Source organism: Cupressus sempervirens, chromosome 4 (assembly GCF_028749045.1).
Source record: "Cupressus sempervirens isolate cs-2001-9-10 chromosome 4, ASM2874904v1, whole genome shotgun sequence".
Classification (NCBI taxonomy): Eukaryota; Viridiplantae; Streptophyta; class Pinopsida; order Cupressales; family Cupressaceae; genus Cupressus; species Cupressus sempervirens.
Window position 1 is genome coordinate 402,539,071 of NC_143121.1, and position 26,878 is coordinate 402,565,948.

A 26,878-nucleotide genomic window follows, 5' to 3' on the forward strand; every position below is an offset into this window, starting at 1 on the left:
TAGAATCACAACTTATTAATTTAATTAATAATAATTTTAGCTCATTATTTAAGTGTAACTCTAATGTAATTATTATTAATTATATAATTGTAATAAATTAATATTTACTCTTTAATATTTTAACTTTCTTTTTATTTAATTTTCTAATTTAGACTTTTAAATTAAGTCTTTACATTAAATTAAAACATATATTTAATTAATTTCTCAATTAATTAAATATCATCATACTTTAAGATTTCTTTTTAATCAATATATATTTAATAGTTCTAATATAATATGAATAATCCAAGCAACTTAATTAAATCATTTATCAAGCAAATCACACAGTCAAGCCCACATAAAAGTTACATAAGAAAAAATCACCAAAGTCAAAATCAAACAACACATGCAAAGAAAAAATCACAGGTTTAAAAGGGTAGTAAGTTAGATAAATGTCCTCCTTAAGACAAACAATTAAGCTAAACATTCTCTTCATTCTTACCATTGAGATATTGTAATAGGGAACACTTATCCTAGCAATTTAGGGAAGTTGATGACTAGTACTTACAATCTACATAAAAAATGAAAATGTACTTGTGCATATATATCTAAGCTAAATAGGAATTGGCAGAGAATGATACATTGTGTAGATCCTCACTCATAGGTGACTACGACTCCCTCACTCAACCACATCAACACATGAAACAAAAATATAAAATACACATAAAAACTCACGCATGTGCACACACACACACACACACACGCACGCACGCAAGTATGAGGTAAGTAATAATTAATAAGACATGACTATGAATATAATCATATTCTAACATAAGCAACTCATCATCACAAAGATATGTCAAACATCATTCAAAGACATGTCATATGACATCATTATGAAGGTAGTTACATTCACTAATTAAGAGCAATTAAAGTATCACATTTGCAAGTAACCATTGTTATATGATATAATCAATTATCCTACATAACAAAGTATTGAATTTCAAATATCAATTAAGGGATAACATGTCCATAGAAGAGTTTGTGAGACCTCACCCATGCCCATCATAGCATAGCATGACAATTTATTTGCATTCAAGATACTTTATAATTTGAGATTTTGTTATACTTTAAACTTAATTGGGACATTTATTCAGAGTATTGGATACCATGTGATGATTACTATATGATGCTTATTTATGCTTATTAGGATTTATTATGTTGTTTGATGATTAAATTATATTCATGCTTCTATTTTCTTATTCTATTGAAGGATATGTAATCATGTTTTACTATAAAAATGAGATGGAATATATCATGTTGAGTTGAAGATTCACATTGGTTTAGAAATGGAAAATACTTATTGAAATTGATTGGAAAAAATTGTGTTAATTTTGTTATGGATATAGAATTGACTTACGATATAAATATGTATGTGATTTATCTATTTTGGACTACTAATATGCATTTTGAGTGTGCAAGAAATAACCATGGTAAAATGGAGAACCAAGACTATACCTTTGTATTAACTAAGAATGCCAAGCTTAGATCTAATGAAGAGATCTTAACCTCCTTGTTAAGTGTTTTACTTTGTGAACATAATGTGAATGAGTGTTTTAGATTAGATTCATTTTGTGAAAATTGAGTTGCCACTTGTAATGTAAAGTGTATATTTTATAGTGTCACTTAACACTTGAGATGTTATAAGTGACAAGTCAAATTGAGATATTGGCAATAGATGGCCAACTATAATTTTAACCAATTATAAATGTTTAAGTTATATTCTATTGCATAATGTTGTCATGTTAGGGCTTCATTAGGTGAAATTAATATTCTAATTTAACGAGGATTCTAGAGAGCTTTATTTGAGTCCTAATGTGTAATTTTAGTGAAATTAAGTTATTTGCATGTTAGTACTATAAGTTAGGGCTCTAATTTTGACTTTATTAATGTAAAATTCACTTAAATTATGACCCTTTTAAAATTCCTTTTACTAAGTGTTGCAAAAATTGAGTTATCTCAACCTACTCCCTACTGCTTTCATACTTAGTTGGAGTCTCATTCAAAGAAGTCATGAATGGAGTAAATATAAGAGTTTAGATGCCTACTAGAATGAAATTTCAAATCAAAGTGGTTGTTCACCCACTCTCAAGTTTTAGAGATCTTGGGGAATTAGGAGATTGGGAAGCAAGGAAAAGGGATAACTCTTCTCAAGTTGTTCATTTGTCATAGCTTTGGATTAAGGTTGGTAGATCTTGCCATGGAAGAAATCTAATGCATTTGGTTGCTTTCATGTTATGTGGTATTGAGTATGCTTGATTTGCTTTGCTTCTTTTTTCTATTTTTGATTTTTGCAAGCATGATGTCCATGAGTGTGGAAGGACATCACTCACCCTGGGAAGGGAAGTAGTGGCCTTCAGGCGAAGGGATTAGTTGAGATTTTTCTTGACTGCAAAGTTTCTTCCCTAGAAGGAAGAGGGACAAGCATGAAAGTATGGGCTTTATTTGTCAATACAATGTTTTGCATTTTGGGCAAGATAAGGGGAGAATTTTTGTGAGATGTATTTTTTTGTAGACCTTGTGAAAGAAAATTTGATTTCTATATTTGGTTTGTCCTCACAGTTTAGGCACACCTCCACCCGTTCTATTGGTTGCTATGGTAACCTATTGTGTAGGTTCAAACTATGAGTTAAATGTTGTATATTATAATTGTTGTATTTGGTGTTTGTGCTTGATTGTTAACTAGTTGTTCTTAGTTCTCCAAGCTTGGTGGATGGTCTCATAGAGACCTAAGTTAAGATGTGAGCTCTCCATAGTTTCGTTGTTATTTCTACAAGTTTCAGGATGGATTTGTATTGAAGAAGAAGCTTGGAAGATTGCATACTATGTTGATGCTTTCTAGATGAAATATAATGAGTGCTTGTAAAGCTATTGTATTGTAAAAGATCATATGTTGATCCTCGTTGTAATTGTGATTTAATGAGATGTTTTCAAAAGAAAATGTAATATTAGAAGTAAAATTCAACCTTATATATGCATATTCTCTTTCAACAATTTCTTGAAAAATGGCTTAAAGGTTATTAATAGTTTCTCCACTAGTGGGCATGTGAAGTCTCAGTGCTTTACCTCTACGTGCATTGCTTAGATGCAATAAATATTATATTAGTTCTTATAGGAAGTGTTCTTGTGAATTGTTGCTCATTAAACATAGGTCAATGAGTTTAACCACATAGTCGAGTCCTACTAAAATTATCAAAATTTGACTTGTTATAAAAAGTATCTCGTACTTAGCATGTTAACAATCTCTCAAAGGGGTTATGCAATTTTCTTAATTGTTTGACACATCTCTAGAGTAACAAAATGTGTTTCTCTATTTGAAGTTATTTGCATTCAAATGAGACATCCCAAAGAAAACAACTGGCACAACATCAATAAGACCAAGTGATAAATGGGTCTACAATCACTTAAATCAAGACTTACCACAATGCCATTCTCGTTACCTATAAATATAGTAATGAAGACTCAATTTCATATTCCCAAGAATACAATATAAAAATAAAGTTTTCAACAAACTGCATCTTAAACAAAATGAAGTGAACAATAAGTCATGTAGTAATTTTAAATATTATCCTTGTTCCACTATTTTCTTGCCCCTTCGACATTATTGATTATATTTAATAAGAATTATTAGTCAATTACAATCATACTCAAGCTTAATCTCCATAATATTTTCATGAGGTTCCTTTCTATGCATGTCATTATAACATCTTAGTATTCATTTAAAACAATATCATTTTTGTGATATACTAGTAAAATTAATCTCTCTGAAGGATGACTAAATCATTGTGTTAGGGAACACCTAAATTGAAGTCTATTTTGAAATTAAAATGGTTATGCATCGTTGGGGAAGTGGGTACATTTGGGATGGGATAGACTAATCTCTATCCAAAATGCACTAAAGACAAAACAAATTCAAACTTCTTTTTTTCCTAGTCATTTTTTTCAAATTTTTTGGTTTTTTTCACTACAAACTATGCAGATCATGGAGATAAAACACTGAAATTTTCAGAAAAATTCATGATGCTTTCAATTTTTTGAAAATTGATCAATTATACAGTTTGGATGAAGGATAACCACGTCCCATTTGAAATCAACTTGGGAGAACCTAAAGAGTATCCACAGCACCCATGGAACCCATCGCCACTTCTTGCAATTTTTAATAATAATTACCATATAGTTTCACTTGGTTGCCCTAAAACAAATTTGCAACCCCCTCAAATGTTATCCAATGCATTTCAGAGACCAAAACACACTAATTTCACTTAATTTTTAGTGCAACCCAAAAATATCAACTTATAAGATCAAACTTTCGTTCTTGATTGTTATTCAACAAATGAGTTGATGACTGATTTACAATATTACAATGGTTGCTTTGACGTTGATTTGCAGGTGTCAGTCAGCCACTAAGAAGAATTGGAGCATATAATTGTTCAGCCATTCAATAGATCGCAATTGACTGTACTCAACAAAGAGAATAGTATTCGGTGTATGAGCATTCCAATTCGTGTCTCCTTTCACATGTAAAAGATTACGAGGAAGCCGCCATGAAGTAGAGGATATCAAACTAGAACATAGTGACTCGAATGCTTCCAGTTCCCAACATGTTGCACTCAAGAAGCCTGAAAGAAACCAAAACTGGCAATTGAGCTTGACTGTTCCTCATACTCTTACGTCCTCTTGGATGAAGGTTGGCAGTATAAGTGCTCCAAAGAACAAGAATGAATGACTTGCTAAAAATTAGCTTCTTATTTCTCTGCTCTAGCAGGGTGCATCATTGAAGTGGTTTTTTCACATTCCAACTTTCTGAGCGTTTTCACTTTGGTCTGATTGCCCAAAACTTGTCATTAGGCTCACCCATCAAAGAGGTCACACCAACCCAGAAAGGCTTGGGCAGAGATTTGGTGTTCCTGAGGATTTTGAAAAGATGCTCAGTAGATTAAGGTGTTGCTTCTAATAATCTAATATAATAGAGAATATAACTTTTACGTGCTGTTTAAAGAGGCAAAACTGCATGCCGTATAATATGCACAATGAGCTCCCCTGTGTTCTCTCTGCAATTGCTTAATAAAATTGAAGTACCCTGAAAAATTCCAATGCCATCAAATACTGACCGATTGAAAGGATAGCCTGCACTGGTGCTATCAGTTAAACACGCAGGTCAATTTAATAACATTCGATAATGTTTGCGATACATGTTGATTAGATACTTCACATGCACATCTTCCTTATACTTCTCAGGCATTATTTTCAATATTTCTGTAGCATAAGCTCGGTTACCTGAGGCGAGGAAAACCTGAAACATTCTGCGTAGCACACATAACAGGATAATCAAACAAGTGCAATCGTTAGAACCAAGTCAAAAACAAAATAATGTTATATAGCATCAGAGTAAAGATGAATTGCAGAGTTATCTAATGTCTGGTCCACTATATCAAACCAGGTTTGTCATAATTTCAGAATGAGAGGTTTGAAATTTAAATCTAGAAAACAAATGGATATAATAACCCAGTATATACCACAACTGACCTATTCCATCCTTCGGGGATCAGTGAGCAATTCAAAATGAGAAAGAGAAGCTATGATCCGCCGCAAATAAAGATCCGGTACAAAGGTTCTTTGCACTCAAAAGCCAAATGATTTGGACCCCAAATAAATGACATTAATGATTAGAATGAAGATATAAACCTGACTGACCAACATCGAATCCAATAGTGCACATTCTCACATTACTTACTAAATAAATGAAGTGAAATTAGTGTGTTTTGGTCTCTGAAATATGGGTAAGCAAGCAACACCTCTTTGTTAATAGCAACTCACTGTCCTAACAAAGGTAAGTAAGAATTTCCCATGATTCTTAGCATCTTGCATACCCTTCATTTCAGATCAGCAGTTTTTAATTGAGAGGGTTCTACATACGCCCATATGGAAAATAAAGAATATCAAATCTCCAAGATATGAAAATTGAATTGCACTTCATCCTAGCAACTTTCATCTTAATGAAGAACATCAGTACAATAAGAAATACAGAGGAAAAATGAAGAGAATGGTCGAGAAATTAGCAACACACGGATATGACATCCAGATGTTCTAAAGTAAAATTTTAGGAATACTCATCATGAGCCACTAGACCACCTCACATTATGGTTCAAGGTTCTGTCAAAAGTATGTCTCATCATGAAGCAATCACAAGTTCCATGTGGCCAGACACAAAAAGATCAAAATGTCCTTTCAAATTTGAAAAGTAGTGGTTGACAGATTCAGAAGTGGGAAAAGTTTTTATGAGAGATGGAACCAAGCCACAAAACTAAAGTCATGACATGTTCAGAATCACAATAAAACTGGGAATGACTGGAAACAAAGAACAGAACAAAACTAACTTCAGCAAGATCTTAGAAGCAAGAAAAGAAGCAATGGCCGGAATAGAAACTGTATAGAGGAGAACAATAAGAGAACAAGAGCTCGCACAAGATCTTGTCAAAGAACAATTCACCGTTCAGCACCTTTTTGTAATGCAAGAAAGGGAGCTTTTTCTGGTGCCAATATTCTTGAAAATAATGGTTAAGGCATGAAGACTCCATTAGGGCTTTCTTCCACAACTTTCCTATCAGTGGAAGAACCACTGGGCAAAGGAAAATCAATTAGGTAAACTTAAAACAGAGGTCTCTCCAAAACAGATAGTAATTAAGACTGGTTTGATTGAGCATGCTGCTAAAGGTTGAGATTAGGGGATCTAGACTAATTTAGTTCACAATGAAATCAAACCTGGAACTAAGCATAATGAAATCTAGAGCAAAGTGAGAAGGATTTAAGATAAAAAAATAAGATAGACTAATTAGCCTAGTCCACAGTTTACAGCAACAGATAATATCATGAAAATGAAAACGTTCTTTATGTGAAAAAGTGTCCACGTATGATTTTAAGAAAAGCATGCGCAAAGGCTAGCTATCTCATTCCAAGCAATCTTAACTGTCATGATTGTGATGGGGGAGAAGAGATTGCACAATTTGTAGTAACTCTTTGATATCATTTCTATTTAGCGTTGAGAATTACATCGGGAGAGAGCTGAATATTCTGAGAAAATGGATAACAGTCAAAGGCTAGAATATTGCTACGTGAGATAGCTGAGAGCAAGAGGATGACTGTGAGTTCTAACATAGTAATAACATTTTGGCATGAGAAAGCAATGTCATGGAAACCAGGAACTGAGGGATTTTCATATAGACAGATTAAGGCCCAAAATAGCTATTGCAAACCAAATTGGTAGCTAAAACAGTTATAATGGGATATTGACTTGGCAGCAGGCCTTCGAATACAAGAGGAGCTTCCTGAAATGAGGGCACGAGCTTTCTCCAAAACATGTGATGGGATTCAAGAGTGTCTCAGTGGTCCTAGAAAAGGCCAAACATACAAATGGGACTTGTGTTCTACCCATACTAAATTTCCATCATGTGTAAATATTTCATGCCAAACCTTGGTCTTTATACTAAATGCGATTGTACTGTTCTACTATTAGGATTAGCTTCGGATAAATAATACCTGCAAAATAAATGCTAGAATATTTTTATTTCATAATATTCTGATATCTTATGTAAACATAATTTCAAATAGAATAGCTTACCTCTTCATACTTTTCTAATTTCTATCTTTTACAAAATTTCTTTATTATACTCCCTCCTTACTTTATTATACTCCTCTCTCATCTTTCCTCTTTAATGTCCAAATCATTTTTCCATTAACTTCACTCAGACTCTTCCTTTCTAATTTGATGAGAATATTTTCTTAGGGGGCGGTTCCATGGAGGGGGGCTTCCTAAAAAATTCAGCAAGTGGGTAGAGATTTTTAGGATTAATTTAAAGTGGGAGGTCCCATGAATTTTGTGTTGGAATTATTTTTAAAAAGTTCAAACCCCATAATTTATGGAAGCAAGGGGTCTCATAATTTTTTTTAAACATAATCAATTTACTTACTAAATAAATAATTATGTTCAAAAAATTTATTGATAAAAATTGAAAATTGGTATATGGTTGACAAAAGGCATAAGAAAAGCCTAAGCTGGTGGGACAATTTCTAGCCCCCCATCTTCTCCACCAACTTAAATCTGAACCCTAAAAAGTAGGGACTACTACATTTGAGGAGAAGATTCCAATTAATCCTGTATCAAACTTGTTTTTGGTTTCATGGGACCACCCACTCCCAAAAATAGGTCTTGCAGCCCCCTTATAAGACCACAACCCTTAGCCCTTCTTAAATCTTTGAAAATGTTTTAATATTTTTTTTTTATTCACCCTCCCTTATCTCACGTAATTCTAAATATCTTTCTTCATATTTCACCAAACGATGTGTCCCTTGAAAAGTCTGTTTCTCTAACCTTGGAACCCGTTGACCCTTTAATAATATGGTTTAACTGAATATTAATTTTGGATCGGTTTTAAACCAACTCCATTTGGATATTGGTTTCCTTTATAAAATTGATTCTGTGTATGGTGATCGGTCTATGACCGATTCACTTGATTTTTACATTTTAAGTTATTGAGACCTATTAAATAGGAATATTTTATTATGTACTAATCACTATATATATTATTTTTATTTGAATAGTGATTATTCCTAAATGCTATTTGATTAGTGTCAAATATATTTACTGGGATGTAATTGATTATTTATAAATTGATAATAATTAGCTATCTACTTTATGTTTATTTTTTTTATTTTTTCATATTAGTTTTTAACTTTAGTTGATGTCTGATATAAACAGTGAGTTAATTATATAAACCATACTTTTCCTTGATAATTATTTATTTATTATTATTTAACTATCTAATTTTATTCATCTAATGATCTAATAGCTCTTACATTTATATTATATATCATTATTAGGGGATATAACAGTGGATCTGTTAGCCTATATGATTTGTGTATTTCCTTGAATATTTCTTTGCAGAATCAATGATCAATGGTTTAAAAGGCATCTCATCTAAAAGAATATAAAGAAACAATATGAAAAGGCAAGTTCAGAATTTACCCAGAGTCGGATCCCATTGTGAGGTGCATAATCTAGTAAGGGATACTAGTAAGGGATAAGTATCACTATTTTAAAAGTCATTAAATGCCTATTCAGGGCTGCAACTACGAATTGGAACTATCAGAAAATAATTAGTCCCAATTTTCATTGTGATCCTTCTTTGTGGCAAAACAAGTTTTCCTACCAAATCCACATTACCTATGTGAAAGATTAAAAGAGCAAGCTAAAAGACATTTGTACAGTTAGGTATGTGCCTACATAGGGAGGGACCAAACAAGTTACCAAAAGTATTCAACTGCACAATGAGCTACACATCTATATGAGGAAGACCAAGTTTTATTTTTTAAAGGATTGATTTCCATTGTGAAATGTCCATTCTATAAAAGCAATCAATATATGACCTTGTAAAGGCATATTTCCATTAAGAGGTAAATTAATATATCAATTATGTGAAATTCAGTATTCCTATTGTCAAGGGAACACCTGACAAAATCCTATCAATAGAAGTGTCTATTTATAATAGATCAGGTATCTACAGAACTACACTCAAGCAAGATCCTAAGAATACCAAATAAACAAGAAAAAGAAGAGATTGAAGGTGAAACTTAGCAGCAGAGGTGTTAAACACAGAATAAGCTTTAATCTTATACAAGGCACCAAATCCAGAAGAACATCATAAGAAAATTTTCCATTGAGCTTCTCATAACAGTAGAATGTGAACAGAAAAATGCAAATTAACTACAGTACTTCAAACAGAAAATTCCAAATTAGCTTCATTCTTTCCAGAGCACCAGCGCGTTATGGTCATTAGCAGTGCAGGGTTTCAGGAGAAATATTTTCAATTATTTCTTTAGTTCTGTATGAGATGTCCGTGGTGAGAATATTATAACAGCTCTGCAGAAAATGATGTCTTTGGTTGTCAATGAGAGTGATGGTGTACCCCATCTACTCTTGTCAGTCTTAATGGCTAATAAGAGGAAGAATAATCAAGAATCCTTTTCAGCAGCAAATGTTTTAGATAAGATTGTAGTCAATCAATGTGAACAAAAGTTCAAACCTTCTTGTGACAAATAGGGAAGTATTTGTGACAGTGGAACATGAGAAAACATGAAAGTTTGCAGAAGACAAATTTAGAGAAGAGCTAACATGTAAGAGGGGACAACATTTCAAAAGCTTTGTTTTTTTTTTAAATGTCTGATTTTAAAAGGCATATGTGGCTGCACTCAGGATGATTATATTGATGGATTTGCAGCCATGAATGATGGGGATGAGCTTGCTGAAAATTTCAGAACAGGAACTGTTGATAAGAACTCAGATCAATCCAATAAAGAATATTCAAGAATTGGAGAGACACCTGAACCCTTATTGTGTGATGAGCAGAGTCACACTTATGACTTATAGATCAATGGCCTAGAGAATTGCAAGAATTGAAAAATCAAGTTTTGGTCACACAAAAGGAAGTAATACAAGTCTTGACAAGGGTTGATAATACACACACTCAAAGCCAAAGTTGAGAAAGACAAAAAGGCATTGAAGGAGGATCTAGTCTTGTGGATTTGCAAATAATTTAAGATGCTTTGAAAACAATAGAATTACTAATATCATGAAAATCTCTGCTTGAATGGTAGTACCAACTAGTCACACAACTATAAGTCAAGAAAATGCACATTTCATCTATGACTAGAAAACAAAAATGCAATACAATAAGTTGAATGATTGAATACAATTGCACTCAAATACTGATACTTGCTTTGCACAGTGGATTCCGAAGCTGATGCGGACGGATATGTTGAGACGGATATGTTGAGGTGGACAGGTGCCTTGTGGGTGCCACTCATAGGCACCTAGATCCGTATGGATGCTTGTGCCACCTGGGTGCCACCCACAAGCACCCAAATGCCTATTTCAGGCATCCAGGTGCCTATGGGTGGAATCCGGGTGGCACCCATAGGAAACAGGTCACTTTTGGGTGCATCATGACTTGATGCCCAGTTTTAAAAAAATGTCTTTCTCACTTCAGTGCCTTTCAACCATCCAGTTTTCATTTTGTTTGCAGCTGGGTTTACCCTTCTTGTTTGGCTTCCATTTTGGCATTATGAAGTCAACTTGATTATTTTCAAAGAGGATCGATCGTAGGACAAGAGTTGGCTTCCACAAAGGAGTTTTAACCTTAGAGGTAAGCATTTGATCCCATTCTTGAGTGTTTTAATGAATTTTTGTAGAGATTTTGATTTAAAAAATCAAGTTTGTGAAGAAAAATTTCAAGCTTTTTTTTTGAAAGAAATAAAGAAACAAGTTTAGGCATCTATTTGAATGGTTTGGTATCATTGTTTTTTACTTGCATGCTTGATATTCATAGTTTTTTTATTGATTTAAATTTATTTAATTTCAAGTTCAATTTATTTGGTTTTTGCGAAAAAAAAAGGTAAAGCAAGAAGTTTAGCAATCTATTTAAGTAGGTTTCTATAATTTTTTGCACTTATATGCTTGATGTTGATTTATTTTATTAAATTTACATTTATTTAATTTCTTCTAGATGGCCTCCACCAGTACTCAAAGTTCAGTGGGCCGAGCAGCTGAAAGTTTTAAAGCAGATGTGGCAAGAGAGGCAAGAGAGCTTGCTGATAAAGCAATTGCACAATGTCTCTATGCTAATGGTCTTCCCTTTAATTTGGTGAGATCACCATATTAGATGGAAATGGTTCTACATTCCACAATCACCATAATCATGGATGATGATGCTGATAACATTATGACGCATGGTGTATCTACCACAAGTGCAACCGTTTTGGGTTCAAATGATCTTGAACTTGCAGCTGTTGAAGGAGATGGAACTAGGAAATGATGATGACTTTTTTGCAAATCCATATGATACTGATTCGGAATGATAAACATTGAATGGTGAACTATATTTTGAAGTTGATGATAAACTATATTTTGATTTTGTAGTTGTGATAGACGCATATGATATTCATATCATTGATAATAGATATAGTTTATATTTTATAATCTTATTGAGTATTTGAATATGTATTGGTGAAGTTACAAGCTATCAAGTGTTTTAATTTTGTATATTTTTTTCAATTTTTTGCACATACATATAGCATATATATACACATGCATCCGCACCCCCTGCCCTCTCAAAAAAAAAAATTCTCCCACTCCACATCCGCTTCTAGACCCACTTCCAAATTGGCAACTTAGCAATTGCAAGTAAAATGTACAATGTAGGCTTGCATTTATAAGAAAACAAGTGGGGTGAGAAGTTAAATGAGAATAATTGCCCTTCTGTGTGAAGGACTAGAACACTTCACAATGTGAACAAATGACATGTATATGTGCAAGATGCATCTCAACCATATGAGGTGAGAGAAATCTCAGTGGATACTCCAAAACTATGAATAGGATTCTCACTAAACAAGCTAAGACAAAACAAGATACATAAAGTCACTATTTACAACTAACAGATATCAGATTACCCAAAAATGCTTTTAGACAAGATTCATAACATCAAGTTCACAAAAGATAGTTTTGATGCATTAAGAAATAAAAAATAAGGAAGCTGATTAGCTCACCTTTGAGCTTAAAAACTAAAAGATAAGCAAGTTGACGAGCTCACTTTTGAGCTTAAATCAACAAAACATTCATTAGAAAGTTTCCAAATGACACTTCTACAAGTTAGAAAACAAATTTGAATTTAGGAAGCAAGCGAATGAGGAGTGCCAAATAAATCACACAAGTAGTTGAAGAGCTTCTTTTAGAACGATTTTATTTTCTCAAAGAAATCAGAAATTGCATGTACAACTTTAGATCAATAGAAAATGGGTCTGAGCTGGAGGAAAGAAATACTTTTCAGTTTCTTGAAAGCCCATTTTTTAAATGGATTCAAAATTATCTTCTAATAATCCATCTTGTTGTGCAGGATGTAAGACATTGATTCTAGTGAAATAGGCAATAACAATAACAAGATATAGGATCCAAGCGTGGCATGAGGTGGTGCCCAATGGTTAGGTTATGGGATCACCAAAGAATATTAATGTCATATAGATGAAGAGAGATTTCCCCCATGACTAGTTTCTTGTTTGACATGAAGTTTCACATCAAAACTAGTGATCTCATCCTAATGATGTGCAAAATCAGTTAATAAAGCATGGTAAAATTCTTATTGCTAAACCCTGTAATGCTCCTTTCCTAAGCAGTTAATAGCTTGGTCATTGTTAGCCTATTCCATGAGTTACTGTACTCAAATGTGGTTTGTACAAGGAACTCCTTAGGTTTTGGAGAAGTAGTTCAGCCTATATGGCCTTTCAAAGTGTTGCATTGAGCTTCAACCATTAGAAGATTTTCTTTTTGGGGTGTGTTCAGACACCTTGCCAGTTATGACCATTAATAGTAAGTCACCATCTCGGTGGAAACTGTATCGCTGAGCATCAGTTTCCTATAATATGTAGCCCTGGTTTTCCTTTTGTCTTTGCTGATGCAAAGTTTTAACATGCAATGTTTGCCAAGGCCCAAAACAAAGCAATTGCAAGAAATAACCTGATTTGATTGTTTACAAATATTAAGTACTACTGTTGATAAAATCTGAGTCCTTTCTCATTCGACTTCACTTTACCAACAAGTAAACACTTCATAAGCTAGTCTACACATGAAATGCCTTCAACTAATTAAATACACTTGTTGTGTTAGCTCTGATACACCTTTTAAACACTCATACAAAAAGATAACAGCCTGCCATGAAGTTTCCAGATGCATCATCATTCAATCACACAACAATGAGCCTCAAATATTCAGAAAATGTCTTGGAAGTTTGCTAAAGCAAGCCAGCAGTGAAAAAACCATGTTCACCAATGTGTAGTTAGATACATCACCTAACCACCAATTGAAGCAAGCTCACATAGCCACATTGGGAAGACCTAGACACCACATTAAATGAACTTCTCCAGACCTCAAACAAACAGAAAGGATAATGTTAGGATAATGTCTACACATATGAGTTTGGATTTCATTTTAGCTTACAGTGTTGGAGAAATCCATTTGATGTGGAGTTAGTTGTTATCTCATACCTTATTAAATGTGAGATTTGCCTTTAGTGCTCCTATCACATAATCATCACCTCGTTGTTGCACATGTTGCACATACTTCGTTGTGCAATAGAGGATAATCCACCACTAGTGGGCATATGATTACACCTTGTTAGATTGACAAGTTATATCTTGCATCACTCTTGGTTATCATGTGTTGCCTATATATTCGGGCACATCTATTGATTTTGTAGCCATTGTCATTTGATCAATATTGAATCAATTATTTGGTCCTATTGTATTGTCGTTGTTGTTTGTGCTATCAATTGAGCTTCTAGCTCTTGACATTTCATTCTTTGACTTAGGCAAATTCTTACATGTTATCAGAGCCATAGAAGTGTTCATTGCATGGCTATTAGAGAATCTTTGTCTCAATTTTGGAGGGCCATGATTCATATCCGAAGGTGCAGCACTTATTGGGAAGATCTAGAGCAAGATTTGACCTCACCATTGCCTCTAGGTGGTCGTTTCAGTAAATTTTGACTAAAAATTTAACAATATTGGGCAAAAGTCAAAGTTGAGGCAAAAAAAATTGCAAATCGGGCTTCGGCCTTGCAATTTGTGTAACATTATTTTCGAATTTTTTTACTTTTCGTCATTTCTTCCATTTCCCAAATTTGGATTTGTGTGTTAATTTTTTGGATATTTTTCTAAAAACTTCTTGGCCTATTAGGCCTCTACATTTTCCAAAGTGAGTTTTGTCCAATTTCAAGCATTGAAATTGTATAGTGATTAAATTGTTGTCAGATAGGTCACCCAATCCCCCGTCAACTCAACAAAATCCCCATAGATCCATACATCTAGCAAAGCACACTCAATCAACACAAGTAATGTCGAGCTTCTTGTTTGATCTTACTTTGTGGCACATTCATTTCACTAACAAAATTGCATTCATAGGGTCAATGTGGAATTAAATCCCACACACCCTACCAAGCTGGAAGGCGAGTCAAGCTCGCACTTAAGCCCTCAATTGCTAAAAAATCATTGAGTCGGCCAAGATTAGACATCGCAAAAACATCAGACATCACCGTGCAAATCCATCTCAATCGAGCTCTTTTCCAACAACCTCATATCCATTTGTTGGAAACACACAATTATAGTCATCTCCTCCCAACACACAAACGTCGCCCACATCCTCCATCTGCCACAACGGTCTGTATTTACATCCTACCAAAATGATATTGGGATTCTTACACCCATACATCTACAAAGACATTACCATCCAAGCACGAGTTAAGCACTTTCACCAAAAAACATGTGTTTTTCATCACATTGTTGGAGGTGTCTCTTAGAAAAACATGCCTTCAAGAGTTCAGCCCAATAAGTTCTCTACACGTGGAAGAAAAACATGTATTTCTTAAAAAAATGGATTTATGCACATTTTCAAGGAGGTTAAAATCGGCAAGTATATAGGTGTCACTCTATTGATTTTCTTTTGTGCTTTAATAGTTGTTTGGACGTCAATTTTAAGCTCCAACTTGCATCAATAGTTTCATTTGTTAAATTTGGCAACCATTTGATTGTCTTTTCAGGAATTTTTTTTTTTTGTTGCGGCAATAGTTTGATTGTCAAATTTAGGCTCATAATTTTGCTGATATCATCACATTTTGAAAATCTTGGCCCCTCACCATATGTACTTTTGATGTGGCAGTCCAACATTGAGAAGACATAAATTGGTCATCTAGGCTCCAAATTGAGTGTATTTTATTTTAATTTTGGCTCGCATCTCCTAGATTTTTTTAATGGTGCAGCTATTTTCTAGCTTTGGTGGATGGATTTTGTGAAAATTACAGATCTTGGTGACTGTAATTGTCCAATTCTTGCTTTTTTCAACAAAGGCTTCATTTAGGCTCATACAAACACATTACCATGTACAATTTCTTTTGACAGTGCATGATTTTTCAATAACTTTCTCTCACTTTTAACATTTGGTCTCTTTTAGCAAGTGTAATTAATTAGATCCTTGAGTGATCTTGTGTTTTATTTGTTGAGTCTGTAAAAGCTTCATATTTTTTGTTGTAATCATCAAAACCATATTTCTTCTCTAGTCCATTTCTATGAAAGCTTCATATTTTTTGTTGTAATCATCAAAATCAGAATTCTTCTTTAGACCATTTTGACAAGTAGCAATTGTACATGCACTAAATATAAAGTGCCAAAACAATCTATTTTGGGGGATTTTGATTGAATGAGTTTGGTGGGTTGTCTAGAGTGGTTGTGCTTCTCTTTATCTCTTATGTTCTTTTATTTTGCATCATAGGCTCTCAATTTCCACTTTTAACTCCACGTAATTATACTACCTTGAAAATTGATGAATGGAGTAAGCTAATGGAAAAAAGATATAGTGATTATATGGGTAGAACTATTGATGCACCATCTGATCTGGATGATCTAAAATAATGAAAAAGTGACAACAAAAAGGTTGTTCAAATTTTGAGGCAATATAACGCACAAGATCTCATCTTTCATATTGAGGGATGTAACATTGACAAAGAAGCTTGGGAGAAACTTAGCCATTTGTATGGCCAATTTGATAAATTTAGCAGTTTTAAACTTGATAGACAACTCATCCTTTTGAATCCCAAAGACTTCGACACAATCCAAGACTATTTAACCAAAGCCATAGAAGTTAGAGCAAAACTTAAGGACTGTGGCATGCACAAATCAGATGAAAACTTGACTCTCATTTGGTTGGATCTTCTTCAATCTGAGTATTCAGCATTTGATTATAGCCTCAATGCCCATGAGTTGACTTGGGTTCTTCATACACCATGCCTTCACTTGATGCTTTTATGGAGATGTTGATGGTAGAACAAACAAAATTAATGAGAACAGGGATTCTCAAATCTTCAGTCTATGGCATTAGTGATTGATAAAGGGAATGAAGGAAAATGATCTAACAAGAACCAAAACCTATGAAAACAAAAGACACAACAAGGTAAAGAAGACTCAACTTCCCCACCACAAGACAACTTCAACAATAAGGGGAACTCATTCAAGGAGTTGCTTACCTGTGCATAATCCCCTTCTATTTGATAACTAATTCCCTTGTACACTTATTACATTCAATGACATATTTTTTGACTTTGCAATTGATCACATGATTTGGTCTCATCTTTCAAGCAGATGCTTAGATGTTATCATGCAATGCAAGACACATGTGTCCCCAAAGGAGATGACCTAGCCCCCAATAAATAACCATACAATGGAAATATAACAATAACACAAAGATTCGGATCAATTGGAACACATATTCTCATAATAAAATCAATAGATTTACATCCAAAATGTAACATACCATTTTTACTAAGCTGAAAGTAACAAACACATTCTAGGATTATAAATGAATATCATAACAGAATGACATGACGCGATTTCTTTGTATTAACATTGAGTATAACGCTGAGTTACATCAGTAAACTAAAACTTCTGAGTTACAACATCAGTCACAACATCAAAAAGACCTCAAAAGTGGCCATTTAATACCCATGGAGTATCTATTATGCACATACATTTGGTAACCTAGAAACTGTATAAGTAGTTAATACAAAAAACAGACACTTCAGATCCTTTCCAATCCTCAAAAAAGGTCATTTCACTTTGTCAATATTCTGGTCCTGGTAAGTCTTGGTCAAGAAGTGTTCTATTAAGATCAGCAGGTTCATCATCAATCTTTAGCCTCTCCATGAACTGATTTAGCCTTTCCAATTCTCTTTGTCCGAGCATATCTTTGTCGATAGTAAAGTACTAGCATGATACTATATCCTCCTTGTGGATCATGATTTTGCTTTCCCGCATCAACATCATAAACTTGTCTCTGGATATTTCTAGGACTCTTTCAACTTGTGACATAATATGAAAATGAGTGAGTTTACAATCAAACTCAGTAAGTTGCCTCCTCTTTTGAAAAATCTCTCGATTCCTCTCCTTCCAAAGAAACCACAAGATTTCACATGTCAGAACAGACCAAAAGGTGTTGGCTTTAAGATCAAAGGACTCCACAAAACCAGCTAAGATCTCACTCCAAGAAAGACTAGATCTACTGTTCCACACAATAGGAGACCCAAAAAAAATAGACCAGACATCAAGGGCAAACTTACAGTCAAAAAACAAATACTCAAAGAATTTAAGAACATTACAAACACCATAGACAATAGGATTACCTAGACCACGAGGGAGAGTGTTGCCAACAACAAGTTTCCTTAAAAGAAGTAACCACCTTAAAAAAGACTTCTTAGGTTCACAGGGGGGGTGCCAAAAAAGACTAAAGATAAATTGTCACCTTGAGATTGAGAATTCAACCCCCAACCATGGTTCACCTTCTCAAAGATAGAGCTATCATCTTTCAACATGTTATAAATTTGCTTAGTGAAAACTACATGAAAACTAGATCCATCAGTCCATTTGATCCAATGCAAAAATTGTTCAATATTCATAGAATGCCTTGGAAAACAATCACACACAACTTTAGCAATTATAGAGTATGTTTTCTTCTGAGTACTAGGAATGTGGTATTTAGCAGAGATTTCATCCCAGCTCCCTAGCCTATTGTCAACCATCATATCCATTAAAAGAACAATGGCCAATTTATACCACTTCTTACTAGAACAACTTTGGGTAAATGCTAGAGGTTTGCCATTAGCCTCTATTCCCCACCTGATAGATCTATCTATTATAGAATAAGTAGGAAGACCTCCACTATGTAATGTTCTCGACCTCCGGTGACTGGTTAGATGCCCTAAAGACCAATACTGTATGGTATGCAGGGTGCATGACGTATGCTAGGTTGGAGTTTGTATGGTGAGAAAGAAATGCTTGTCTGTACGATGGCAACAAGTGCGAGCAAGGCCATATGGTATGCACTATATGGCTGTACAACGGATTAAATGTGAGAGTTGTACAATATGATATCCGTACAATAGGTTTTATGCAAATGTCGTACTATATGAGGGTCGTACAGTATAGTGAAGGTGGATATGCATGGAGGGTAGAATGAAGGGCATACAATAGGGTCGTACGGTATAGGGAGAGAAGTTGTCCCATAGAGGGCAAGGAGGGCATACGATAGGTAATGCAACCAAAGGAAGATGGACCTCGTACTAAATGAAGTGGATGGTGTAAGGATAGAGAAGAAATGCTCAAACATGCAATAAACTTAGAGATCTGAATTCAAAAACCAAAAAAAGAATTGAGATCAGACACAAACAATAGCAAAGTGTTACAGGCGACGAAATAGGGTGAGGATCGAATCCCACTGAAACCGAACAAACCAAATAGGGAAGGTCTTTCACTTCCAAAATGACAAACAACAGAAACTCCAACAGGAATTCATAGTATAGAGAAAATAATCCAAATTGCATACCTACGACTACCAACAAGTCATGCTTAAATACCCGTTAGGGAAAACCTTTCTGAGGGTGTACAAAGATAGCCAACGACAACACTTACCAACGGAAACTAAAATAGAAATAGGTCCGAGATATATTAAATCAATCATAACGACAAATACAAATATTAACTTGGGCCCCATATTAATTAATTATTAATTAATTTTAATTTATTAAAGTAACTAATTAAAGCTCCTTTTATTATATTATTTAAATTCTGGGACCAGTTAATTAATTAATTAAATTAAATTATTACATTAAAAATTGGGGACATTACACACTGGCACCTTTGTTAGAAATTAGAAACCTAACTTGAGGCCTTCTAGATAGATTGAACGACCTTGGAACCAAAAATAGACAATTGGAAGTTACCAAAGATCTTATCACATAAAGGAACATCCAACCAACCTTTCCCTTTTCTAATTCCAAATTGAGATATATTGTGTCTAACCAAAACTTTCCATTGTTGTTCCCCTTCCAAGGCTTGAATGATCCACTTCGATGCTAAAGCCATACCCTGAGCTTTTAGATCCTTGTGCCTATACCTCGTTTTCCTTAGGTAGACAGCACCATTCCCATTTGACACAATGTCTCTTCATGTTCCCAATTCCATCGGACCATAGAAAATCTCTCATGATCTTCTCTAGCCTATCCCTCTTATAATTAGCAAACAGCCAAGTTGTGAAGAGAAATAAATATGATGAGCATATAGGACTTTTTGAACCACCTGGACTCTGTCAGCCAGTGAGAGGTGGGTTTGCCACTTACGATACTTCTTTTCAATTTTGGAGAACAACTAGTTCCATATGTCTTTAACAAATTGTTCTATAGAAAATGCAATTCCCAAATATCTAATAATGTCATTAGGCCCTGCCCACTTCCACCCTTTGCTCACAAGCCACTTTTGGGGAGAGGAAGACCACCCAATGATTGAAGATTGGTGAAGAGCTATTTTAGCTCCAGATACCATACAAAAAATTTGTAATCTATGAATCAAGTTATCAAAATTACTTTCCTCTAGTTCAATAAACAATGCAATTTCATCTACAAATTGGGCATTAATTAACATATCCTAATTGGGGAGAGTAATCCCCCTATAGAAGATCCTAGTTGAGAGGATCTGAGAATGTAGAATACTACATCAGTTGCTATGACAAACAAAGATGGGGCAATTGGGTAACCCTGTCTAATAGACCTTTGCAACTTAATACTCTCAATAAGCTCTCCATTAATCTCAATGACAGTCGATAAATCCATAAGAAGAATGTCTATCCAATTGCAAAAGTATGGAGGAAAACCAAAAGCTTGCAGCATTCCCTTAACAAAAGGCCATTCAACTTGATCATATGCTTTCTCAAAATCCAATAGAACCATTGTTGCATTCTGATCCTTCATTTTTTGCCCAAAGCATGGCCTCTCAACTTGTGATCAAATTCTCCACAATAAATCTTCCTTTGATAAACCTCGTTTATGTCAAGGATATAAAGTCATTGAGAAGATCTCCAATTCTTCTGGCTAGAAGCTTAGCCACAATCTTATAGGATAGATTTAACAGTGTAATAGGTCTCCAGTTCCCGACTTGAGATTTGTCTCCTCCCTTGGGTAGTAATTTAATGATCCCACTATTGATTTCAACACCTAAAGACCCCATTTTTAAGGAATCTTCATATAGCGCCAATAGTTCTAGGACAATCCACTCTAAATTGTGCTTGTAAAACTCAACCGGGAGGCCATCAAGGCCAAGTGATTTGTAATTAGCAAGGGAGAGAATTGCAAATTCGATTTCAACCCGAGTTATGGGCATATCCAATTTCCTAGCATCCTTATTTGAAATTTTCTTTGGAATAAGTTTGAGGCATTGCTGTAATTTATTACTATTGGTCTCACTGAATTCTGAAGAAAAGAGATCCTTTTAGAAACTGACAAAGGCCTCTTTGATGCTTCTAGGGTCACTATTAGCTTCACCACTAATCTGAACATTTTCAATCAACTCCCTTTTATGTTTTCTCTAATAATATTAAAATATACTTGGTCACCTTGTCACCATCCTTCATCTAGTTCATCCTAGCTCTCGTCATCTGCCCCCTTATCTTATATTGTTGGTGTTTCCTTAATTGACATTTAATCTCCCCTATCATATTTTCCAACTGAGAGTCAACACCTTTATTTTGCAATTCTTATTTCCTCCTTATTTCTATCAATAGCAAGTTTCTTCCAAATGATCTAATAGATCTTCCTCCAAGACTCCACAAAAACCTTCCACCTATCTCTAAGATTCATATTTGGATTGCAGAGCTTACATAGACTAGTCAACATTTTGATTGCTTCATCATTGTCTTGATCCTTTAGCAGAGAAATATTAAGCTTAAAACTTGTGTTTTTTTTCTTCCTATTATCCGAGAAGGTATCCAAATAAATACAAGCATTGATTGGGTGATGATCTCACATAGAGGATGGAGAAACAATTGTAGAGGCATGACCATCTTGCCTGTTAGCAGAGAATACCTCGTCCTCAATATATATTCTATCTAATCTAGAGTATACTCTTTGATGTCCTGATTGGTTGTTACACCATGTAAACCAAATATCAGAGAAAGACTTCATTTTTAAGAGCCAAAGATCAACAATTCTGAATTTCCCCTTGAAGTTAGACCAGAAAAATTGCTCATTCCCTTTCCAACACTGTACATTACCCCCCCTTTTATCTTCTTTATACTCCACCATATTAAAGTCTCCAGCAAAAATCCAGTGTGCTTTGGGTAGGTTGGTAGATAACCATTCCCACAATGCAGCCCGCTCCCTATAATCATTAGGGGCATATATATTACATATAACAATTGAGATATCATTGTATAGAAAAGTAACCCATAAAGCTCTACGACAAGGGGAGGAGCCATTAGAGGTAATCTTGTCAGCCCATTGGGGTCCTACCATAATAGCACTACCCCCTTTGCCTCTATAGTGGTTAAAATAAAAGCCAACAGACTAATCCCACATAAATTTGAAAATGGTGCAAGCTTGAAAGCCCACAATCCTAATTTATTGTAAAAATATAATGTCTTTAGCTTTAAGATTATACACCATTTTCTAACCATATATTTCTTGTCAGACATCTCCAACCCTCTCACATTCCAACTGTGTATGTGTGTCATTTAGGTTGTTGGGATTTATTATTATAATACAGTTGGTTGAAACAATCAGGAATACCTTTACTCGATTTCCTACTATCATTAGACAGAAAATGTCTTCCTATTGTTTTCCATTTCTTTTTGGTATTCTTATTGGTAACCTCAATGAATGGTTCCTCAATCATCGACTCATTTTTGTTATCATTCTTCTCGTGGACCACTATAGATTTTAATGTCCCAGCTAAGCTCTTATCTTTGTCCAGAGGTGCAATGGAGGTTTTCCTAATATTCTCCACTCTTTGATTAATAGTACTAAGAGCAAGCTATTGAGCGTTAAGTCTAGATGGGGAAAGAGCTTTGTTATTTACATTTTCCTTTCCATTAACATCATTAGAAGATGGTTGACAATTGGCTAGGGAGCTATGGTTACCAAATCCTATGGCCGACATTACTTCAAACTCATCTTCAAATAGTGGGTTAAATAAACTGATACATTTTCCACTACCAATAGCCTCTTCAATAAAGCCATCAAATTTACCACCCCTATAACTATCTAGTGAAATCTTATCTACATCTGACATTACATCCCAAGGTAGGTTATCCCTATCTAGTGAAATCTTATCTACATCTGACATAACACCAAAGGTAGGTTATCCCCATTACTATTATTAACTCTAGAGTCATGCATATCAGACTCATCTTTCTTATCTTGTTCTGACTTACCACCTTCTTTAGGGTTCATATTAGTCTTAAGTTTACTATCGAATTTAGGGTTCTGAAGGGTACTTAGGGCCAAACACTCCTTTTTGGTGTGTCCATTCTTCTTGCAATGGAAGCAAGACCCTAAATTCCTCAGAAGGAAAATTTCCCACACAAACCTTTCCTCTTCCAAGTCCATCGAAATGAACTCAGTAAATTTAATATCGAGAGCTAGGGCAAGCAAGATCCTAGCATTAAGATGCGGCAGTGCGTATCTAGCATCCTCAATCTAAAGCACTAACCAAAGAGGCTAGACAATTTGGGCAATGAAAAGCCAAAACTCTAGTTAGAGATTTTTAATCTCAATCCAATGAGTGGATCGAGGCACTACTTGTTCAATTTTATCATTAGCCGACCATTAAAATGCTCTAGATAAAGATCTCCCCACATTCCAATAGTTCTTTTCTAAAACCCTTTCTTGCATTCCATGAGTTTTAAAGAAAATGATAAATAACCCTTTTTGAATCATTCTACAAAAATTTATTTGAATTCCTAACTTTCTTCCTTAAATGTAAGCAATCCAAGCATCAAAAAATTTGCGAGAAGGCAAAGAATCTTTATCAAGGCAAACAAAGAAGATAGCAATATCTTTCAATCTCAGCTGTTCTTTCCTAATGGCCAACACCATATCTCTATTAGGAGAGGGAGAGAGTTCTAAAGTCACGGGGAGCAAATTACCATCTCCACTATCTCCTGTCATTGCTCCATTGGCTTCTCCCCTATCGAGTCCACCTCCATTGGTTGTGGGTCCTCTTGAAACGCATTGTTTCCTACAGAAAATGCCATTAAATGTAGCCGAAGGTGGACACTTGGGCTTCAATTGATCACGAGGGCCTGACATCCCCACCATCATTTTTTGGTATTTCCTTACCAAGACTGTCGCTGCCATCATTTTTCAAACTGCTTTCATCAAGATCCATTTCAGACACGATGATCATTATCCTTCAATCCTTCCGAGTTACACATGGGTGAACCGGGCTGGGAGCCAAGAGAACTCGACTCCACAACATATCATCTAAAAATCCCTAATTAGCACTTGATGCCTAGAGAACACAAAGGCAAACAAAACGAAGGAAAATAATGAAGGATAGCACCCAAGGTGACTCCAAAACCAAGAAAAGAACTAGAGACCATGTAAACAACCAAGAAAGGCATTGCGAGGTCTTGCACAGAGTACGGTTACCAGCGATGAACACCTCACCGTAGCCGTATGGTTGCAGAGCCCACTTTTTCGAGTAATCCGTCCACATGACGTAATTTTAGAAACAATGCATCATACAAAAATGAAACTATTTTCAGAATTATACAAACTATAAATCCAAAATTAAATAACAACTATATCCATTGAATATGAAAGGCAACTAAATTAACTTCCATAACTAGCTTCTACAATTACATTTTAAAAGAAACAAATCAATTTAATCATATCTATGCCTATTCATTTCCAAGTGGTATAAAGGTACATACAAGTAAAAGGTTTAAGATTTCATATATGTATTGGAATAACTGACGGTGTGTTGTGCAAGCCTCGGCATTTGGCAAAGAGAAGCATTGACATAGGATTAACCTCCAAACCGCGGACCTTAACATATCCCCACACAATCTCTTATGAGAAAGGCCCTTCCTACCCTAGGTTAGGCTTGGGATACCATAGTCCTACCATCTTGAGCATACCAGTGTAGAGTGTCGGCTAAGCAGTAGACAAGGTTGAGGAATTCCTCAATCAACCTTCCCTCTATTAGCTAGCACTCCTGATCTCTAGTGATCATTCATGGCAAGCATGCGTCTATTCTACCTTTGCTAAGGATTTAGGTGGGTATTAAACAACCCGATCATTACCGCTCAACTTGACAACAATGAGCTGACTTGGACTTAAGCAATTTCTTCCTTTAATTGGTCATATAATTAAGACATTGAATAATAGTTTTTTTTTTCTCTTGCAGGATTCCTCTCCTCTTCACCCATTTACACTTGGCTCAACCAGCCTTGGGTGCATCCTAGGAGACTACTGATAACCATGAGATACTTATCAATCAGAATTGTTTGTGAGAGTCATTTTGAATTTAATCACAGCTGGCAAATATCAATATCAGAGGAAATTAGAAGATACTTCAATCTAGAGATACGGAAAATTTTACACAACATAAAAGTACTATGCATTAACATTGGCTAAGCATCCTTTCCAAGCAATTATAGCTGTTAAGTCCCTATAGGCATACACCCAATGCATATAAACAGGGACTTGTCATAACATAGAGAAAAGAGAGCAGAGCCAATCCTTCTAAGTTACAAAATCAAGCTCAAGCTAATGTTGCATTTGGAAATGATGAATATAAAAAGAAGCTTTCTTGAATTGTGAAGGCATTGCACACAATGCAAATAATTTGCAAAAAGATACATGACTTGACAAAAGAGAGAAACAATGCAAATTATTGATGCAGTAGCAACCACTCTACACATTATAGCTTCACCCATGCGGCTCAATATTGCAGTAATTGTGTGGCATTATACTCCAAATTTCAGACAGAGATATAAGAGGATAATTGGTTCATAGAGAAATCATATACAGAAATGAGAGAGGGAGAGAGAGCATGAGAATGCTCCTTCAGCCGCAGGGAATAAAATTATAGCCTACTGCTTCCAGTTACAAGGAACTCAATTATTGGTTACAAGACCTCCATAAAATTGAAATTTAAAACCGATGCCAATAAAAGGTGGCAACGCTCATTGTTTGAAGTCATAATAAAGTATATAGCTTATATTTTCTCCGTGGTTTTAAACTCTCTCTCTCTCTCTCTCTCTCTCTCTCTCTCTCTCTAAATGTGTGTGTGTGTGTGTGTGATCATGCCATTGAATTCTATCTATAATTGTACCTACCTATAGTACATATAGATATATCTATACCTGTATGTAATTCTTGAGAGTGCGTACAATTTTTTTTATCATTATATTCTCTCTAGATAAGCATGTATATATTTATATGTACATATAAGTGCAAGTCAGAGACATCATCAAAGTTATATATATATATATATAAAGTTTATAAAGTTGAGCACATCCAAAGTCTCAAAAATGAAAGAGGTAATAGTTCTTTTTTATGAAATTAATGGTTTAATATTTCTCTTGTTATAAAAATTGACCAAGTAGCTCATGACTTTCCAAGGTATACTCTGTTGCCTCATCGTTAAATCCTTCATCAAGGTAGTTAGAGCCCATACCTGATGGTTTGACGATGGACTAAATTGGTGCCTTATTCCTTGAATCTCATTTAGCAATGCTTCCTCCCCTTTGTCTGCTCCTGCAAATCAAAAAATGCATATTCCACAATAAACATGTTCCTCCAATTTAAATTGAATTATCAAGAAAAACCAAATAACTAATAATTGTCCCAACAACTAACCACCACTACCTTTATCTTAAAATATAAGCATTCATTTTTGTCAAAATGATATTAATCAA

The 26,878-nt window shown here is 34.7% G+C and overlaps 1 protein-coding gene across 5 annotated transcripts in view; it reads right to left on the minus strand.

The window, feature by feature from the left end:
- Positions 1-4,041: 4,041 nt before the first annotated feature.
- Positions 4,042-26,878, minus strand: part of LOC149561756 (Pentatricopeptide repeat (PPR) superfamily protein) — a 308,014-nt gene continuing 285,177 nt past the window's right edge. For 3 of the 5 annotated variants that reach the window (XM_089825298.1, XM_089825301.1, XM_089825300.1), the window contains one exon: positions 4,042-5,342. In XM_089825298.1, the coding sequence (XP_089681424.1) occupies positions 5,198-5,342 (145 nt within the window). In that variant the 3' untranslated portion in view covers positions 4,042-5,197. Of the gene's footprint in view, positions 5,343-17,461; positions 18,073-26,637; positions 26,718-26,878 lie in introns of those variants that run through there. The other 2 variants (XM_089825302.1, XM_089825299.1) reach the window with 2 other exon arrangements.